Raw genomic sequence first — 17,037 nt, 5'->3', positions numbered from 1 at the left:
TAAATCTCCCCACTGTATTTTCCATTGAATGCATCCGATGAAGTGAGCTGTAGCTCACGAAAGCTTATGCTCAAATAAATTTGTTAGTCTCTAAGGTGCCACAAATCCTCCTTTTCTTTTTGCATAAAATCTCTGAGTGCCACAAATTGTTGCAGTGTTCTTAATGTCTGGTTTGTGTCTCTTAGAACTTTTCACTTTAAACCTAAAACTTTAGGCATACTATGACCCTAAAAGAAATATATTTTTTTTAAGATAGAAATTTGAAAGAGAAACATAGCCTTTATAGGGCTGTCAGCCCTTTGTTGTTGTTCTGATTTACCACTCAGACTCAATTTTTTAAAGTTTTTACTCTTTTAATATTTCTTTTTTATATATAGTTGTAAAATAGAACTTTGCAGGGGTCAAAGACTGGTAAAATGCTGGACTGCTGCTAGTTATGGAGAAGTGAAGGAAGGTTGGAGACACAGAACTCCGTGGAGGAGTTATGATTATAGCCTCTCTAGCAGGCAGACAGCAGACTTTGCAGCTGGAGATGATTTCGAAGGGATAGAGAATAAATCTAGAACTCTCTGTGGCCAAGTCAGTCATTCAATTCTCAGTCAGAGTAGTGACCTGAAATACAGGCACAGATCATCAGGGGCTTTTCTTCAGACACCCAGTAGGGTCCAAGCTTTTTTCTTGCTTGAAGTCCAGCAAATCCCATTAATATCAATGGGGCCAGGAATTCACGCTTAGAGTCTAGTTTAGGAAAAAAATCTGTATACACCGCAGAGATCCAAGAACACAGAGAACTCCAGCACCAGTTTTTAAGGGAGGCTGGACAAAGGTTTTGCAAACCTAGTTTTTATATTTAGAAGTTTACCTGTGGTGTTGGGGTGGCAGCTGGGAATATACAAATGTAGTTGGCACGTAAGAAGTGGTGAGATTATAAACTGGTCCTGCTATGTTTCAACAGGATAGCAAAAGCAAATTCCTCACTTTAGCCTCACAGTCCAAAGACCCATCAAGCAAGCCCTGGTCAGCTCAGCATGTGATGAGTTAAGATTGGTAAATTTTACGAATTTAGGTCCAGAGACATTCCACAGCTTGGCTATTTGGAGAATGCCTGCTGAAAAAGATGACTCTTGCATTATGACCTGGAGGTTGCCAGACATGGGTTTTTGCTGTTCTCTAGCAGTAAGACGTTCTACCGCCAAGGGATCCTCACAAAGAACACCATTTTTAATTCCTTGTGTGTTCTGGCCTGGTTTTGTATGACAGTCTGTATCCCCTATGTCCACCTGTTTTTCAAGACTGTGATACATTTTGTACAAACTATGTTTTGTAAGGTATCATCTGAAAACTCATGATATGCTGATCATCATTGTCCTGGTGGACAGTGAGAGTCTGGCTACCTGGGCACGGCAGCTCGCTCCCCACTGCAAAGTACACTTACCCAGAGAGGGGGACTCTATCACAGCCCTCTGTGATCTGTAAGCACAGCTCTGGAGTTGGCAGGGGAGGTGAGTGTAAGCCACCTTCCCAGTTTCCAGATTTCAAGGCAACTGGAGGAGTAACTTAACGTAAAGGCTACTCTTAAGTGCATGCTGTTTCTGGCCCTAGCATGCCTCCAGCAGTAGTTCGCTCATTGCTCTTAGGTTAGTAATAAGCCCATTGGGCTCGCCTGTAGTGTTCCCTTTCTCTCCATCATATGAAACTGGAATTTCAGTCTCAGTCCCCTGTAGAGCTCACTTAAGGTCCCTTCACACTGCTTAGTGTGTCCCAAGGATCTAGCCCTAAGTGTATACTTCTACTGGAGAAGCTCAGGTTCAGGAAACCTTGTTGGATCCAGTTGTAAAGTGTTATTCAGTTGCATATGCCTGAGACAGCTGTGCGGCTGGCAGGAACACCCGTCTCCATTCAACCACCAGGAATCTGGATCAGTGTTTTGGGAGGTTGGGGTAAAATACCTCCTGTTCACAGGAATCGGAAAGACAGCTGGAGGTGGTCTGGTAAGGAGCATTTGTGACCCCTTTCCCCCACTTGAATCTGAGGCACCCCTAGGAATTGGGGCGGGGGAGGGAACAACCCCCACAAGAAGATGGGAGAGAGTAAGGAAACACTAGAGGCAAGCGTTAGATCTTGTTACTGACCCCATCTGTGAGCACTGAGCACCCTATTCCTGCTGCTGTAGAGCTGACTGCGGCCCGCTACACTCCCCACCCAGTAGGCCTTTGATCTGCCACTGGGAGGGAGGGAGAGAGAGGAGTTCTTCCCACCCCTGGAAACCTCTCTCCAGGCTTATCTGGGTAGATACTCCACACTTGGGTGTGAGGTAGACTCAAAGGACCCACCGTCCCAAAGAGCAGATGGAAAGGAAGCACTAACCCCACCAGCTCTGCCTTGTGCAATGATGTAGATATCTACCCAGATGAGGTGTATACCTGCAGTTAAGAAGAAAAGGAATCGGGGACAATCAGAGGCAAAAATGTAAACAAAACCAAAAAAGCCCCAAAACATAAAATGAAAACATTTTTTTTTTTTTAAAAGATCAAGCCTGGCCAATCACTCAACAAATTACCATAGATTACATAGTTCACAGTCATTACCTTGTACTGCAGTATAAACAGAGTTAACCAATAATTGAAAAATGCCAGCTGGTACTAACCAAAATAAATGTTCTTAAATAATTATGAAGCATGCATTCAAATGTGTAATAGTGTTCCTGCTAATCCTGTAAGTAGCTCATCAAGAAAGTACCACATAAAAATCCAGAGTAATCCCTTGGGGATCCTGTGCTATTAGTAAAACCAATTGTATTTCCTCAAGGGATTTGATTATTATGATTTACAGTTACATATTTCATTGTGTGATTCTTTTTTATTGGTACCAAGTAACAGAGAAATTCTTTGCATCTTCAGCAGCCCCAGTCCTTCCCTGTTGCTACTCCTATCATGAAAGTCTTTACAAATTAAACTACCTTTTTTTATTTTTACGTTTCTCTGAAATCATTTTTCAGGGGCTGATCTGTAGCTTCAATTTCTTGGACAGAAATAGAGATAGGAGGAGAACAGCCATGGGGTATATTTATTTTCAGTTATATCAAGCAGTACAGTACAGTTTACACAGAGATAAAAAAATAAAACACATTGCTGCTTGATTAAATGATTTAGCTCTAGGGCTTCAATCACTTCAACAAGGCGGGATGTGAACAGCATTACCTGCTGTTAGGGTCTGATCCTGCTCCCTTTAAAATCAATACCAACAATCCCATTGACTTCAGTGGATGTCCAGTACGGTGCATCACTTTCACGAGAGGATCGCACTGTTGCCAACTCTTGTAACTTTGTGACTCTCGCAATATTAATTGTTTTTCATAAAGCCTCAGCTCCTGGTTTTATGTGATTACATAAGAACCACAACTTTCACTTAAAAAAATAACAAACAACAAGCCCAATTATTTATTTCTCGTAGTTGTGCAGAAAATCTTGAAACTGTGACTCAAAAGCACCTTAAAGAGGTTCAGGCTCAGAAAACATAAGACAAATAAAATGGACCCAAAATGTATTATACATATCATTGATCCCTGCAATGTGATGGGTGAAGGCCAACTTCAAATAGCAAATAGGATCATTAAGTTCTTGGTAAATAAAAGTGTTGTTGCCACTGAGTGGTCCAGAGAGGCCAGACCATACCATCTTCAATCCTGTGGGATAAGCAAGACCAGGAGGGACATTGGGAACTCCAGACACTTGAGCTCTGGACCAGAATTACTACAAGTATGCTGAATCTCTCCACAGAAACTAGAGAGAGAGAGAGAGAGAGAAAAAAAAGTGAGAAGATTAATTATCCCAACAGCAAAAACCAGATGTGAAAATAGCAAAGTATAAGATACTGCAGAGATCTCTGAAAATGTGTGTTCAATTAGTAAAGCAAATTTAGAACTACCTGTGTCTTCTGTATAAAACGTGTGGCAGCACAGCTGTGATATTTACTTTATATGTACAGCATGTGGAATAATGTTCACAGGCTTTGAATCCAAATCTACATTCTTTAACCAAAGAGCTGAAGGAACAATGTTTTGGCATAACCAGTAGACAGTGCCTATATGCGTATATAAGCAGGTCTGCTTCTCTGCAGTAGAGGGCAGTAGTACACATACATACCAATTAATTACAGCATTACAGGAATAAAACTATTCATAGCAAGGCTCCCACATGAGTGTGTTGAGTTTACCTGGTCCCAACTAGCCTTGAAATTCACAACACACTGAGGCAAATGGGGATGACTTTCACTGTGCTGTAGTAATGTCCAAATGGGATGTTGCTGTGCAGCAAGCTGGAGTGTTGCAGATTCATACCCTAGCTTGCTGCACAATAGCTCACTATATAGATAACTTCCTTGTGAAGTTTTACCATAATTACTGATTTGGATATTTTTCCTGTGTACGTTAAATAAGATACATTGCATTTTGTTAAGTAGGGCCAAATCACAGCAGATGAAATGCTAATTATTGTTTCTTTCAGCTGCCTTTTACTTGAATGACTTTTGCTGAAGGTCTGTAAGTAACTCTCTCTATAGAGTCAGGAATGGGTACATATATATGGATGTACTGTATTATAATCTTTATGGTAATGTACAAACTATTTCATTTCATTTGTTTAATTTCTGTTAAAGAAATTAAGTACAGTTGTAGAATGAATAGCACAATACCAAGTCTTTTCTTTCAGGTTGGACAAGTCCAATGAAAGTTACTCCTGCTTCATCTAAACAAAGAGATTCTTTTCAAATTCATAGCTTTGCATTTCATGTGGACCCAAAACTTAAGGTAGTGTGTCTAGTACTGTTTGTTTCAATGATTATACAAGCCTGGATGACAGAACAGACTTTTAAATCATGTATCTGAAAACTTCCAGTCTTCAGAGGTACCGCAGTCAATGATCAACTTTTGCCAACATTTACCATGCAGTGGTGTAATCTAGGATTCCACATTCTTTTCCTAGTCTAATTACAGATAAATAAGCATAATATTTCAGATAACTGTATAGTACCTGTTGACATACTCCCTTTGTAATGTTGACCACTGCCCCTGATTTTTAAAAAATCTTCTTTTATCACAAACCATGAATGAATGCTTAAAAGTAAGATTAATACGGGTGAGATGATTTCATCAACTACATGCAGCCCTGATCCTTGACTGAGGTTTCTAAGTGCTGCTATAAGCTAAATAATAATAATATACAGAAGGCATATATATACCTACATGCCCACACCACACACAGAGCTGATGCAGATTTCCAGAATTTACATAATGTGATACAATTGAAATTAAAATAAGCATACCCTGTTTATATCAGTTACTTCCCCTTTAGTCTTTTGCTTCAAACAGTTAACTTCCAACAGTACAATTCTATAGTGAAAAGTCTAGTGGTCTTTCATCCTTCCACATCAAGGTCCTGATCTTATTTAAAATCAATGAGACTACTGTCATGCTTATAGTTACACAATGCCTAAGTAGTTTGCTGGATTGTGGCCCAAGAACATAATTTTTTCTGGTAACAACCAGCATACACTATAATAGGCACATGTCAAGAGCTGAGAAAGGTAAGTTTGCACTGCCATTCCCAAAGAACATTAGAAGTGGAGTCAGCTGGTACATTTCAGATGATTAAAGAGGTGAGCTGACTGAGAATCAGAAATATCAATAAAACACACAGGAAGTAGAGCCAAATAAAGAGGCATCTTGCATAGCCTTGTGTGGTGGATGTGGGATAGTTTGTGAAGAATGTGAAACTGCCTGTTTCACATTCTGATATTAGAGGAGATTAAACATTTTACAGGAAGAGACCATAAATCCCATTCAGCTCATCTTTTTAAAAAAAAAAGTTCAGAATTTTATGAGTGTTCATGGAGTTCCCAAAACTAATTTGGGCATCCTGTCATATGCTATCTCTCATATTATGTTCTCTCTAGAAATCAAGTGATCCTCCTTCTGAAAGTTGGCGAGAAGAAAAAGCGAGGGACTATTTCTACATCTCAAGTACCCAAAAGTGAGCAACTGTTTCTATCAAGAAGAGATTTTTTGTTACTTCATGTTTATTCACCTTCTTCCTCTATTCATCTTTCAGTAGCTGTACATTTAAGACATTCATTCAGTTGTTTCCTACAACCCTAAACTGCATATGTTTTAAGGAGTAGTTACAATACGTGCAGAAATTCAAAACTGGCAGCAGGCATGCTATATGCGGACAATGCTCTCTATTCCTTTTATATTTCAATTAGGAAAGGCTTTGAATAACTTCTGCCAGTGAATAACTTTGAATAACTGCTGCCAGTCAAGTGTCCCTATTCCTCAAACTCCAACACCTTTTATGGGGCGATTTCATTACAAATTGTGTATTACTTTAGAATTTTCCTTTCCCATGAAAATAAATGCTCATATTTATTTCTCCCATTGTCTTTGTTTGTCACAGAATTGTCGGTTTCCACCCAAATGTTCTGATTAAAATTTGGAGAGCTTTAAATAGGTCCCTATGAAATCTAGGTTAATAAGAATATGGAGGGAATCGTGGAATCAAAACAATAACATGGAATCCAGACTCTCCCCAGCACTAGGACCGCAACAGCAGACGGGCAGCAGGGCTGAGCCATGTGCAGCCACTGGAGATAAGAGACCGGTGGGGTGGGGTGGGGTGTGTGCAGGGGGCTAGGAACGCAGGGGGCATGGGGTGGAGGTGCAGAGGGCATGGGGAAGGAGTGCAGGGGGCTAGGGCCACGAGGGAGTGCAGGGGCTAGGGGAGAAGGGCTCGCATCCGGGATTTAAGGGCAGCTTCTGGGATCTCCGTTCCTTGCTATGTCATTTTCATGTCAGGAGCTGGTGTGCTCCTCTGGGACACTGGCATCACATTAAGGGAGAAGCTGAAATTCCATTGGGGTGCTGTGTCAATAAAAGTATTCAGTGCCCAAGCAAGCACAAGTTCATTTGAAAGAACCTCTTCATGCTCCTTTATGTGGTATCGGTGTCCCCCTTCTCAAAGACACACAAAAGGAGAATGCATATATATGTGTTATGAAGCGACGAGTGCCTAAAGTAGCAGAGGTTGCCCTACCTTACATCTTCTTCCCTGTCAGCTCTGTAGCCACAGAGAGGAACTTTAGTAAATATTAAAACCTACTTGTCGACAAGAGGGAATCAGTTTCTGAGGAAAACACTAACAGGCTAACCATAATGTATCACAATGGAGATGTCTGCCAGATATGGCAAAAATAATGACATTGAAGTTTGTCACTTTATATTGCTACTCAGCAATAAACTATTGATTTGATAGTTTGAAATTATTTAATGAAATTTGAAATTAATTGAAGCATTCCTTCAGAATGTAGGAAGCTTGAAAGTACCGAGTTTAATTTAAAAGGCAACAATGACTGCTAAGGATGAACTATTTTATATTTAGTGCATTATTTTTTTAAATTTTAATTATTCAAATATGAATTCAGTTAAATGATACTGTAATAGGCTCTTCTGTGGACTTCTTGTGTTACTGTTCAATAATGTTAGTTTGGTCATATAACTGAGTGCTACTTTTAAAAGTGATTTAGAATGTGTTACTTTCACTGTATACTGTATATCTGCAGAATGTTTTGTTGAAATTGTAGGGGTTTCTTTTGTAAAACCACTTTTTCCTATTGCAATCCAATTCTGAACATTTTTGTGCATTTATAGGAAGGCTACTTAATTGTTGTCAATGTATCAAGCAATTTTGATTAAAAAAATATAAATAAAGAACTATATTTTTAAATGGAAACAAAACACAATCAGAAAATAATAAATCTGAAAATCTACAATAATAAATTGGATTTCATAGGGCCTTACTTAAAAGAAGCATCCATTTTGGTCATAAATTTATAGCTCATTTTAGATGTGCTGGTACTAGAGGCTTTGCTGTCCCTTTCGCTAGCAGTTACTTAATCATATTATAAACTCTTTAATGTCTTCTAACCTCGTAAATAACTGTCCTCCCTAGAGTGAGGTTATTATCATTTTTGCTGAACATAATGGGCTAATAACAGGTTGCATATGTCTTTATTCTATGCTGAAAATCTAACACAAATGTTCCACAAATCCTGGCAGCCAGAACAGAATTCCATGGTCCATGCTGATGGGATACACAGATGGGTTAGTATAATGTTGCTTGAAAAGAGCAACATGGTATCCCAACTAGGACATGCTTCTTATCCATAGTATTCTCTGAAAAATGTAGCTAATTATGATTTACACTTACATGCACATTTTAATCTGTGGATGTAAAGATGCATGACAAAGGTGGGCATAGAGTTCCTAAAAACTTACCCAAACACCTAGATCTGATTCTTTAGGAAATGTTCCAAGGCCTTCCTCTTTTAGAAAACCTTTCCATCATAAGTGATACAATTCAAACACCCCTTTTATGGCCAAACCTCTACTAATTCTCCAGCCCCTCTCCCCCCTCTTCCACCCCCCAAAAAAACAAAAACCTAACCCAAGCAGAGTTTTGACACCAAAAAGAGAGATGTGCCAGAGATTCCATGAAATCCAATAGAGATTTTTCTATTGCTTTTTTTTTACATGGAAGGTACTCATATACTATGGTGGTGGATGACTGTATAAAACCTTCAACAAAAAAACTTCAAAAACAGACTCCAATGAGAGACTGCTGAATTGGAATTAATTTGCAAACTGTATACAATTAACTTAGGCTTGAATAAAGACTGGGAGTGGATGGGTCATTACACAAAGTAAAACTATTTCCCCATGTTTATTTCTCCCCGACCCCCCACTGTTTCTCAGACGTTCTTGTCAACTGCTGGAAATGGCCCACCTTGATTATCAAAAGGTCCCCCCCCCCCCCAGCCCAACTCTCCTGCTGGTAATAGCTCACCTTAAGTGTTCACTCTCTTTACAGTGTGTATGGTAATACCCACTGTTTCATGTTCTCTGTGTATATAAATCTCCCCACTATATTTTCCACTGAATGCATCTGATGAAGTGAGCTGTAGCTCACGAAAGCTTATGCTCAAATAAATTTGTTAGTCTCTAAGGTGCCACAAGTTGTCCTTTTCTTTTTAGTATAAAACCTTAAGATAGACAGGTACTTTTTTTTTTTTCAGAGAGGCACTGTGGCTTAATAGATGAGATTCTGCACTGTCATCTGAGACTTGTATTTACTCCCAAACTCTGCCACTGACTTCATCTGTAATTTTCGGCCACCTCTCTAGTCCTTATTTACTCTGTTTGCAAGATAAGAAGATATGGTATTTGCCTCTTGTAAAGGAAGGGTGGGAAATGCGGAGCCTGCTAAGGGCGTTCAGTGGAAGAGAAGATCTCCTGGATCCTAACTCAGTGCTCCTTCCCATAAACTAAGGAGTATTTTGGTAAAACATGTGTGGCCACTTTAACTAGCTTTAGCGGCTCACAGTATGCTAAAAATTCCTCTTCCAGGAGGCAAGTCTTTGTCATTCATTCTCTTTCACTGAGCAGCAAGAAAAAAATCACTCTTTCTCTGCAGTTTCTGAAATATGTTCTCATGTGCAGATCCAATATAATGTTAGCAGACTATTAGGAGATTGCATTACAAAATCTAATCCTCACATGCAAAGTACATTTTAATCCCCTAGTTATACATGTCACACCATGCATCACTTCTAATGATTGTTTTAAATATGTTCCCTTTCTTCTTTTTTTTATTAATGGTCTAGAGCTTATGAAGAAGTTCCTTGGGATAAGATATTACCATCCAAAATCCCACAGCTAGAATCAACAGTAGAAGTGATGGCTGATCCCATCTCCCAGTGTTTTACACTAAAGAGATACAACCCTGCGCCAGAAATAAGCCAAGTCAGTGAACCTTTTTTTAAAATGACAGTTTATGGTTTTTGCTAATGAAATACGCACAAATTATGGCCTGTGGGTCATAACCTTTTAGAAATAGGCCCAAACCAATACCCTAAATCCAAACATTCCTGTAGTTTGGGAAAGTCAAAAACTGGATCCTGACTTGATGGCTAAAGCCTATCTTTTGTTTTGTTACTCTGTATCTGACAAAGAAAGGGGTAGTAAATGAGTCAGTTCATGAGAATTCAAGGATGTGAAACTGGAGCATTTACAAGCCACAAAAGCCATTTACTGAAAATCCAATGCCCACTGAAGTCAATCAGAACCTTTTCTTTAGAGCTGGGCAGAAATGGGCTCTTTTCCATTAAAAATGTCAGTGAAAATGGGAAAAAATTGTTTTAATTGAAATTTTCTTCAAAAAGTTTTGAAGCCAACAGAGACCAAGTTTTGAATTGGCATGAGAATGAGCTATTCTCTCACCCCTTCAGGACAAGATCGAGGCACTTTTGGGTGTACAGTGTGGGAAGTCTCCTCCCTCTGCTTTATACACAAAACCTGTAGCTTACTTACCTCCCCAGTCAAATTAATTGCATGCAAATACATCACAAAACAGAAAACAAAGTGCCATGAGGCATGCATCAGGCTGCTTAGAAAATCAGTACCAAAACTATGGGATTCATGCTCACAAATGCAAGGATGTTTCCTTTAGTTTTCAAAAGTAAAAAGCAGGGTCACTGTATTCATAGAGGAGACTCTACCACTTGACTCAGAAAGCAGCATTTCAGCTGGCTTCACAGGGACTGGCATCTTTTTTTCTCTTTTCTAAAATAGGTAATACATGCAAAGTGTCAAAGAAGAGAAAGAAAAACATCAGTGAAAAATGAGAGCAGAAATTATCCTGTAGCATGAAAAAGCATATAATGTATTTATTTCATGTAATTATTTATTTTAATTGTTAAAATAATGGGTCCTAAGGTTACTGCTATAATATCTACAAATTGCCTGAGGACAGAGGAGTTTATTTGTTATAACCTAAATCACTAAATCCTTTGAGGGAAAAGTGCATGAGAAACACAGTTCATTTTGAAATTTTCCTGTCAGGAATCAGGGCCTGCAACAGAGCTAGTCTCCCTGAAGCCTATCAGTGCAACTGGCCTGCAGCAAGCTGCCTGATTAGCCATGCAACCTAACTGGCTGCAGAGGCCAGCAGGCTGGCTCTTAGGCCAGCAGCAGCCACAGTTTGCTGTCTTCTCTGTGTTTGCTCCTGTGTTACCTTGTTCCTGCTGCTCCTGCCTTGCACCTAGCCTTGCCTCTGTCCTGCCCCTGCCTTGAACCCCTCCTGGCGTGATATCCTGCTTGGTCCAGTTCCTGACCTCCAGTTTGACCCTTGGCTCTAGCTCCTGACCATGGACTCCAGCTTGACCCCCAGCTCTGCTAGATCAGTTTCTGCCTTCCGGTTTTGATCCTTGGCTTTGGCTCCTGATGATAGACTATGGCTCTGACCCTGGCCTCTAGGCTAGACTGCCCTCATCCCAGTTGGCTGACACTTCCAATATGTTAACAACTTGATTCAATTTAGTCAGCTCTCAAAAAAAAAAAGAGGATTCAAAACTTCATATCTTTTGGTCTAGACTGTACACTACCTTTTGGTTGTCTAATTAATGATATTTTGGGAACTAAAGCCCAGTTTTGCAATTGGGTCTGCGCAGGCCAGCAGATCTGATTGCAGGATCAGCACATAAAAATATATCCGGCTTACCTAATTAAGTGATATTGTGTTACACAGAGCTCATGTTTCAAGAAGCATTCTGATTGTGATTCTAGATTGTTGGGGGCCTCTGGGACAGATTTCAAACAAGATCTTTTACTTCACCACAAAAACCAATTGATTTGTAAGTTTCTTTTTTATATTTTAATTGTCTTTTAATCACCATGTTTCCTTTATGTTTATCTCCACCATGTTTATCTCTCTGTGTATGGTATAGTTCTTTTTTCAAAGATAGTTACACAGATTCCATGTTGTGTATTGTGATGTCAGCTGAGCTTGCAGTGATTGTACATTTCACCAACCTGCTGTAATCAGAGAGGTTAAAGATATTCCATTAATAATTTTATTGAAAAATATACCTGAGATATATCCTGTGGGAGGATTAGACATGAAAACGTAACTAGAGAGGTTCCCAGTAGCTAGTTCCTGTATAATTGCTGCACCTCTGACTGTTTCATGGACAGGTGCGTTTTTATTGTAAAGATTTTACAAGTAGCATATATTTACAAAATCCAAGACTTTGTCCTTTTTCGTAGTGTTAGAAATTATCAATGCATTTCAGCTGAACAGTAGGAGAAAACAGGGAAAGATCAGTAGGGGCTCAGAGGGCGAGTCAGGGACAAGTAAAGAGAGGATGGGAAGTGAGCCAGGGACAGATTAAATAGAAGACGGTAGGGTGAGGGCGGGAGGAGAAAAGACAGGTAGGCAGAGTGAGAAGGGAAGGACAGCAAAGCCCTAATGTGATGGATCAGAACAAGAGGGACAGAGTGAGAGAGAGAGAGCAAATTCAAGCCTGATGTTAAATTGATATATCTCCTATTGAAGTCCATGGGATTTGAGCTTCCCTCTGAAGAGCAGCTCAGTTATTAAAATGCTTTGTCACACAGTGACTGAAACAGCAATTACCTGTGATATGGTTTGAAACCCCAAAACTCTGCCTGCTGAATAGGGACATTCACATATATGCCAGCCCCGCAGCACAAAGATCATTCACCACTACTTGATCTCATCCCTTCACCCCCGTCATTCCAAAAGCAAAACTTGGACTTGTCTCTGCCACTCCTGTGCATCCTCAAAAATAGGTCTCTAAGTCACTTCCTCTTTATCTTTTCATGTTTGCTGCATAAAAAGTTTGCTTAACATAATAATCAGTTAAATCAGTTCCATCTTTTTTCTAATAACTAATATATCTTGCATTTTTCTTAACAGTGTAAGCCCAAGCTCTCGAACTCAACATATTCCTCTCTACACGTAAGTAAAGATTTAGCAACATTATGTATTTTTTCAGTTTTGATTTAATGCAATCAGCCCATTTGTCTCATCTTCGTAATGCAAGGTTTGCAGCTTGACTATTCTCCTCTGCTTATTCTTGGGTAACTCCACTGACTTCAGTGGAATTACTCCTCATTTACAATATTGTGAGTTAAGAATGAGGATCTATTGTGTCCTCATCTCAATGGTATCATACTTTACTATGGCACAGTATAAACGTCAAAAAAAAATAGGGATGACAGATGTTTCTCACGTTACTTCCAGCTTTCCCGAAACTGATCACTGCACATATGTGGTAGAGTTGTCATTAATTATATGCTCCTGGTTCTGTGTGTTTGTTTTTGTCTTGGGACATTACTGCACAAAGGCTAGTTCATCTCCATGTATTTTCTTGTGGACCATTTTAATAAATAACTATAGATGTGGAGCTTGAAGTATGATTCAGCTGCCTCTGCCAGCTGTCTTATGAATAATGTATATGTCTTTGCTTTTCCTTTTTATTCAAACAGTGGCTGTGCTGGTGCAGAGAATTTTGAAGACCTAGACAATGCCAGTGTAGATGTGATTACTCTTGGCAGTGTTCGAACTTCAAAACCTCGCTACACAAGAACTGCTCAGTATGTTGCCTCTATTACCTTGCTTTTACTATAACTACTGCTGGAGTTTTAGTCATCTTGAAAAGAAGAAAAGGGCCCAAGGCCCTGGTCTTGCACAAGAAAGGACATAGGATTTTCCCTATCCTGGATGGAGGGATCTGTATGAGGGTCTGTTGCACAAGTGATATTGTTGGGTTTTAGGTACCAGAGGGTTTTCACTGTGTGGCTCACTGAGCACACCAAAGGCCATTACAGTCAAAGGAAAGATAGCCATTGACTTCAATGGCCATTAGAATACAATGTAGTTAAACATGGATCAATTTGAGCCAATTTAAAAGACAATTCTGTCTGGATACAAAAAATGTAGTCACAGCAGCAGCTACAAGATGGGGGGAGATTTTGCTAATAGGATTATCTTGTACAGTGTGGCAAACTTTATCCTTCATGTTTGTGTTAGATTATATCTCCCACCTGCAGCCTAACCTATGAATGAATTCATCACAGAACCCTAGGGCTTGATTCTCCATTACTCTACTCCAATCTGGTGCTGAACAGTGCTACTCATTTTTGTAGAGGTGATGTAATGTAAAACTGGAATAACATTGGCCCTTCAGAAATTCAGAGTAAACCTTTTTCCATCTTTCAGAAACCTGATGCTTTTTCAGCTGTCTTGCTTTTTTTCTCTCTCGCCTCTTTTTATTCATTATCCAAATTAGACTTCCTGTGGTATAGTTGTTCCTGAAACTGCTTTAATAAGCACTTCAGAGAAAATGAAGTTAAGCAGAAGCTTCTGTTTTCATTAATTTACAATTCTATAGATGGGTTACTTTGGAAAAAGATAAATAAATTAGAAGCACCTCTCAACCTCATTAATTCCTGTGTTTCACCAAGTGTATATTCTGTTGGATAAGAATTATTATGGCAAATATCATACTGTATGTCTGCTTAATACTGTCACTCCTCTGCTGGCAGATATTAGGGCAATGCAGGTTGATTCCCTATGGAGGAGAAATGAGTGACATGGAATCTGGGCATTTTCTTGTAACTATTTTACTCCTTTTCATGGAACGTTTAATTGATATTTTGCTAAATGACCTTGGTTTAAATATGTAAAGAAAAATATCTTTGTGATTGGAAAACATTTGTACTAATGTAAGTTAAATATGTAAATTTATATCCATCCCTCAGTAGTGTGGTGTTATCCATGATACTAGAACATGTTTGTAATAGCTTACCCACAGTTGTCTGTCAAACTAAATCTGCTCTGATAGTGCAGACACTGGGAGGTATAGACTACTTGCGATAGTGCCTATACACCATTGTGTCTCTATAATGTGTTATTTATGGTCCAGCGGCTATGGAACAGTGTTTGGAGCCAGAAAACGTTATATATAAGGGATTATATATTCCTTCCTTTGCTGTTGATCCACTGGGGAAAAACACTTAGGACCAGATTTACAAAGGTGACTTCAATGGAAGTTAGGACCTAACCTGCTTAGATGCTTTTGAAAGCCCCACTATGCATCTATCTGTGTGTTTAGGTGCCTGAGCACCTGTGTAAATCTGGCCATTAGGGCCTCACCCACATCTACTACTGAGTCAATTGAAAGACTGCTCCTGTTAACTTCAATGAGGCTTTGGATCATGGCCTCAGACCCAGTTTTTCACAAGTAGTTTCTAAGTTTGGATGCTTCTGTTTTCAGGTTCTCAACTTTAGATATCACAGGCCTGATTTTCAGAGGGGCTAAGCATCCAGAACTCCAGTTGAAGTCAGTGGGAGATACAGACACACCGTACCCTTAAAACCAATTTCTGGGGCCAACATTTTCAAATTTTACTTTCCAAAGTTAGGGGCCCCAGTCCAAAGTCCCCTGAAGTCTTGAAGTCTTTCCATTAATTTTAATGGGCTTCAGATAAGGCCGACGCTGAGCAATTCCCACTGATTAAAATAAGAGCTAGAAATTGGCACTAGAAGTGCTCATCACTTCTGAAAAGTCACTTGTTAGGTGTCTAAATATGAATAGTTGTGCTTGATACTAAGCACCTGAGTTAAAAATTTTGTCATATGTGTATAAGGTTGGACACCTAATACCTACTGCTAACTATAATCTTCTTGACGCTGTAAACCTTTCAAGGCAAAGATTTAGTTTTTACCATACTTTCAATAAACATAACAGGGTAAAGTCCTGGGAGAAACAAGTATAAGAACTCAATAGTTTTGGAGAAGAATGTAGCAATTTATGTACGCTATCACTCTGCATACATAGGATACATGGCTATATAGCCGTATTCTTTTGTGACATGCACAGAATCACAATATTAAACAAATAAAAAGTCAAGTCACATCAGATGCATTTAATACAACGTCCTTAACAAAACCACTACAAGGAGATGTAGAATTTTCTGAGGCATACTACAAGGACGGCAATTTCTGGAATTCAGCATTCTGTTTTTCCCCGCGGGGGAGAGCGGGGGGTGAAGGGGGAAGAGTAAGGAAAAGTCCAATCCTAAATTAGTATATAACTGACTATTACTGTGTTACACTGCAATATTAATGAACAAGTCCATAGATAGAAAAAAGAAGGCATTGTTTCTAAATGATAATTAGGAGTCCTAGAAATCTGTTTGTCGTGGGGAAAAACACAGAATTTGCATTTTTACAGAGAATCTTTAGTTTTTATGTTTTGTGAAAAAATGAAAACATATTAACTAATTTTAATGAAAGTTAGGGTGACCGTATTTCCCAAAGTGAAAACAGGATACTGCACAGGGTTGGCCTGAGCTGCCTGGGGCAGGGACTGACAGCCCAAGCCCCCACAAAATGTTGCTCTGTGCCCCCCAACGGCAAAACTGGGCATTTGTCCCATTTGCTTTTGCCCAGTTTTGCCAAAAAAGTCAGGACGTCTGGGACAGGGCTTAAAAAGGAGACTGTCCTGGTCCAAAACAAGAAATACTGTTATCCTGGTTGTGGCTAAGGAAACTAAAGTTCAGCGTTTCATTTTAATCATGGAAAAATGCAGATTTTAATGTTTTTTTACCAGAGAATTTTGGCTTTTGGTCACGGAAAACTGGGATGTCTCATGATAAGATTGAGTGTTATAATGCTAAACAAGTGAGTACTAGCTTTGGCCACTAGATGTCCTCTGAGTTTATAAAAGCTGTTTATATTCTATTAAATATATGATTTCCTTTTACTTACATTATGAACTTGAAAATATTTTTTTTCTTGTTATGTCCTTCCTGAATTTTTCTTAAGCAAGCTGAGCTGGTCAGAAGCACTTACCTGGAAAGCTGGGGTAACACATAAAGGTGGTAAAACAAAAGATGAACATACTTGTTTTTTGTGTAGTTTCTCATTGGCTAGATCTTTCTATAGTTTTCAGTGATCTGGGGTAGTCCACATTTGTAAGGAAACCACAGGAGGTATATTTTTTTGTGGTAAAAATAAGCTCTAAAAATGTCCCCCCTCTGTTCTGCAGAAAAGGCAAATTCCCCTTGTCAGAGAGATGGGCCTGCATCACAAATTTCAGAACATATGCTAAACAAATGTC

The 17,037-nt window shown here is 39.2% G+C and overlaps 1 protein-coding gene across 1 annotated transcript in view; it reads left to right on the top strand.

Moving 5' to 3' along the window:
* The window catches only part of SPMIP7 (sperm microtubule inner protein 7), a gene marked incomplete at its 5' end in the record, with an annotated part of 34,468 nt that overhangs the window by 1,211 nt on the left and 16,220 nt on the right, over positions 1-17,037 (top strand). Inside the window, 6 exons of the mRNA XM_084621104.1 lie at positions 4,710-4,807; positions 5,953-6,029; positions 9,715-9,853; positions 11,675-11,742; positions 12,828-12,869; positions 13,400-13,507. Of these exons, the coding sequence (XP_084477230.1) occupies positions 4,710-4,807; positions 5,953-6,029; positions 9,715-9,853; positions 11,675-11,742; positions 12,828-12,869; positions 13,400-13,507 (532 nt within the window). The remainder of the gene's footprint in view (positions 1-4,709; positions 4,808-5,952; positions 6,030-9,714; positions 9,854-11,674; positions 11,743-12,827; positions 12,870-13,399; positions 13,508-17,037) is intronic.

The sequence above is a fragment of the Lepidochelys olivacea genome (genome assembly GCF_965140295.1).
Source record: "Lepidochelys olivacea isolate rLepOli2 genome assembly, chromosome: 2".
In the NCBI taxonomy this organism is placed as follows: domain Eukaryota; kingdom Metazoa; phylum Chordata; order Testudines; family Cheloniidae; genus Lepidochelys; species Lepidochelys olivacea.
Note: the sequence above shows the minus strand (reverse complement) of the source record. Positions and strands in the feature narration are given on the sequence as shown.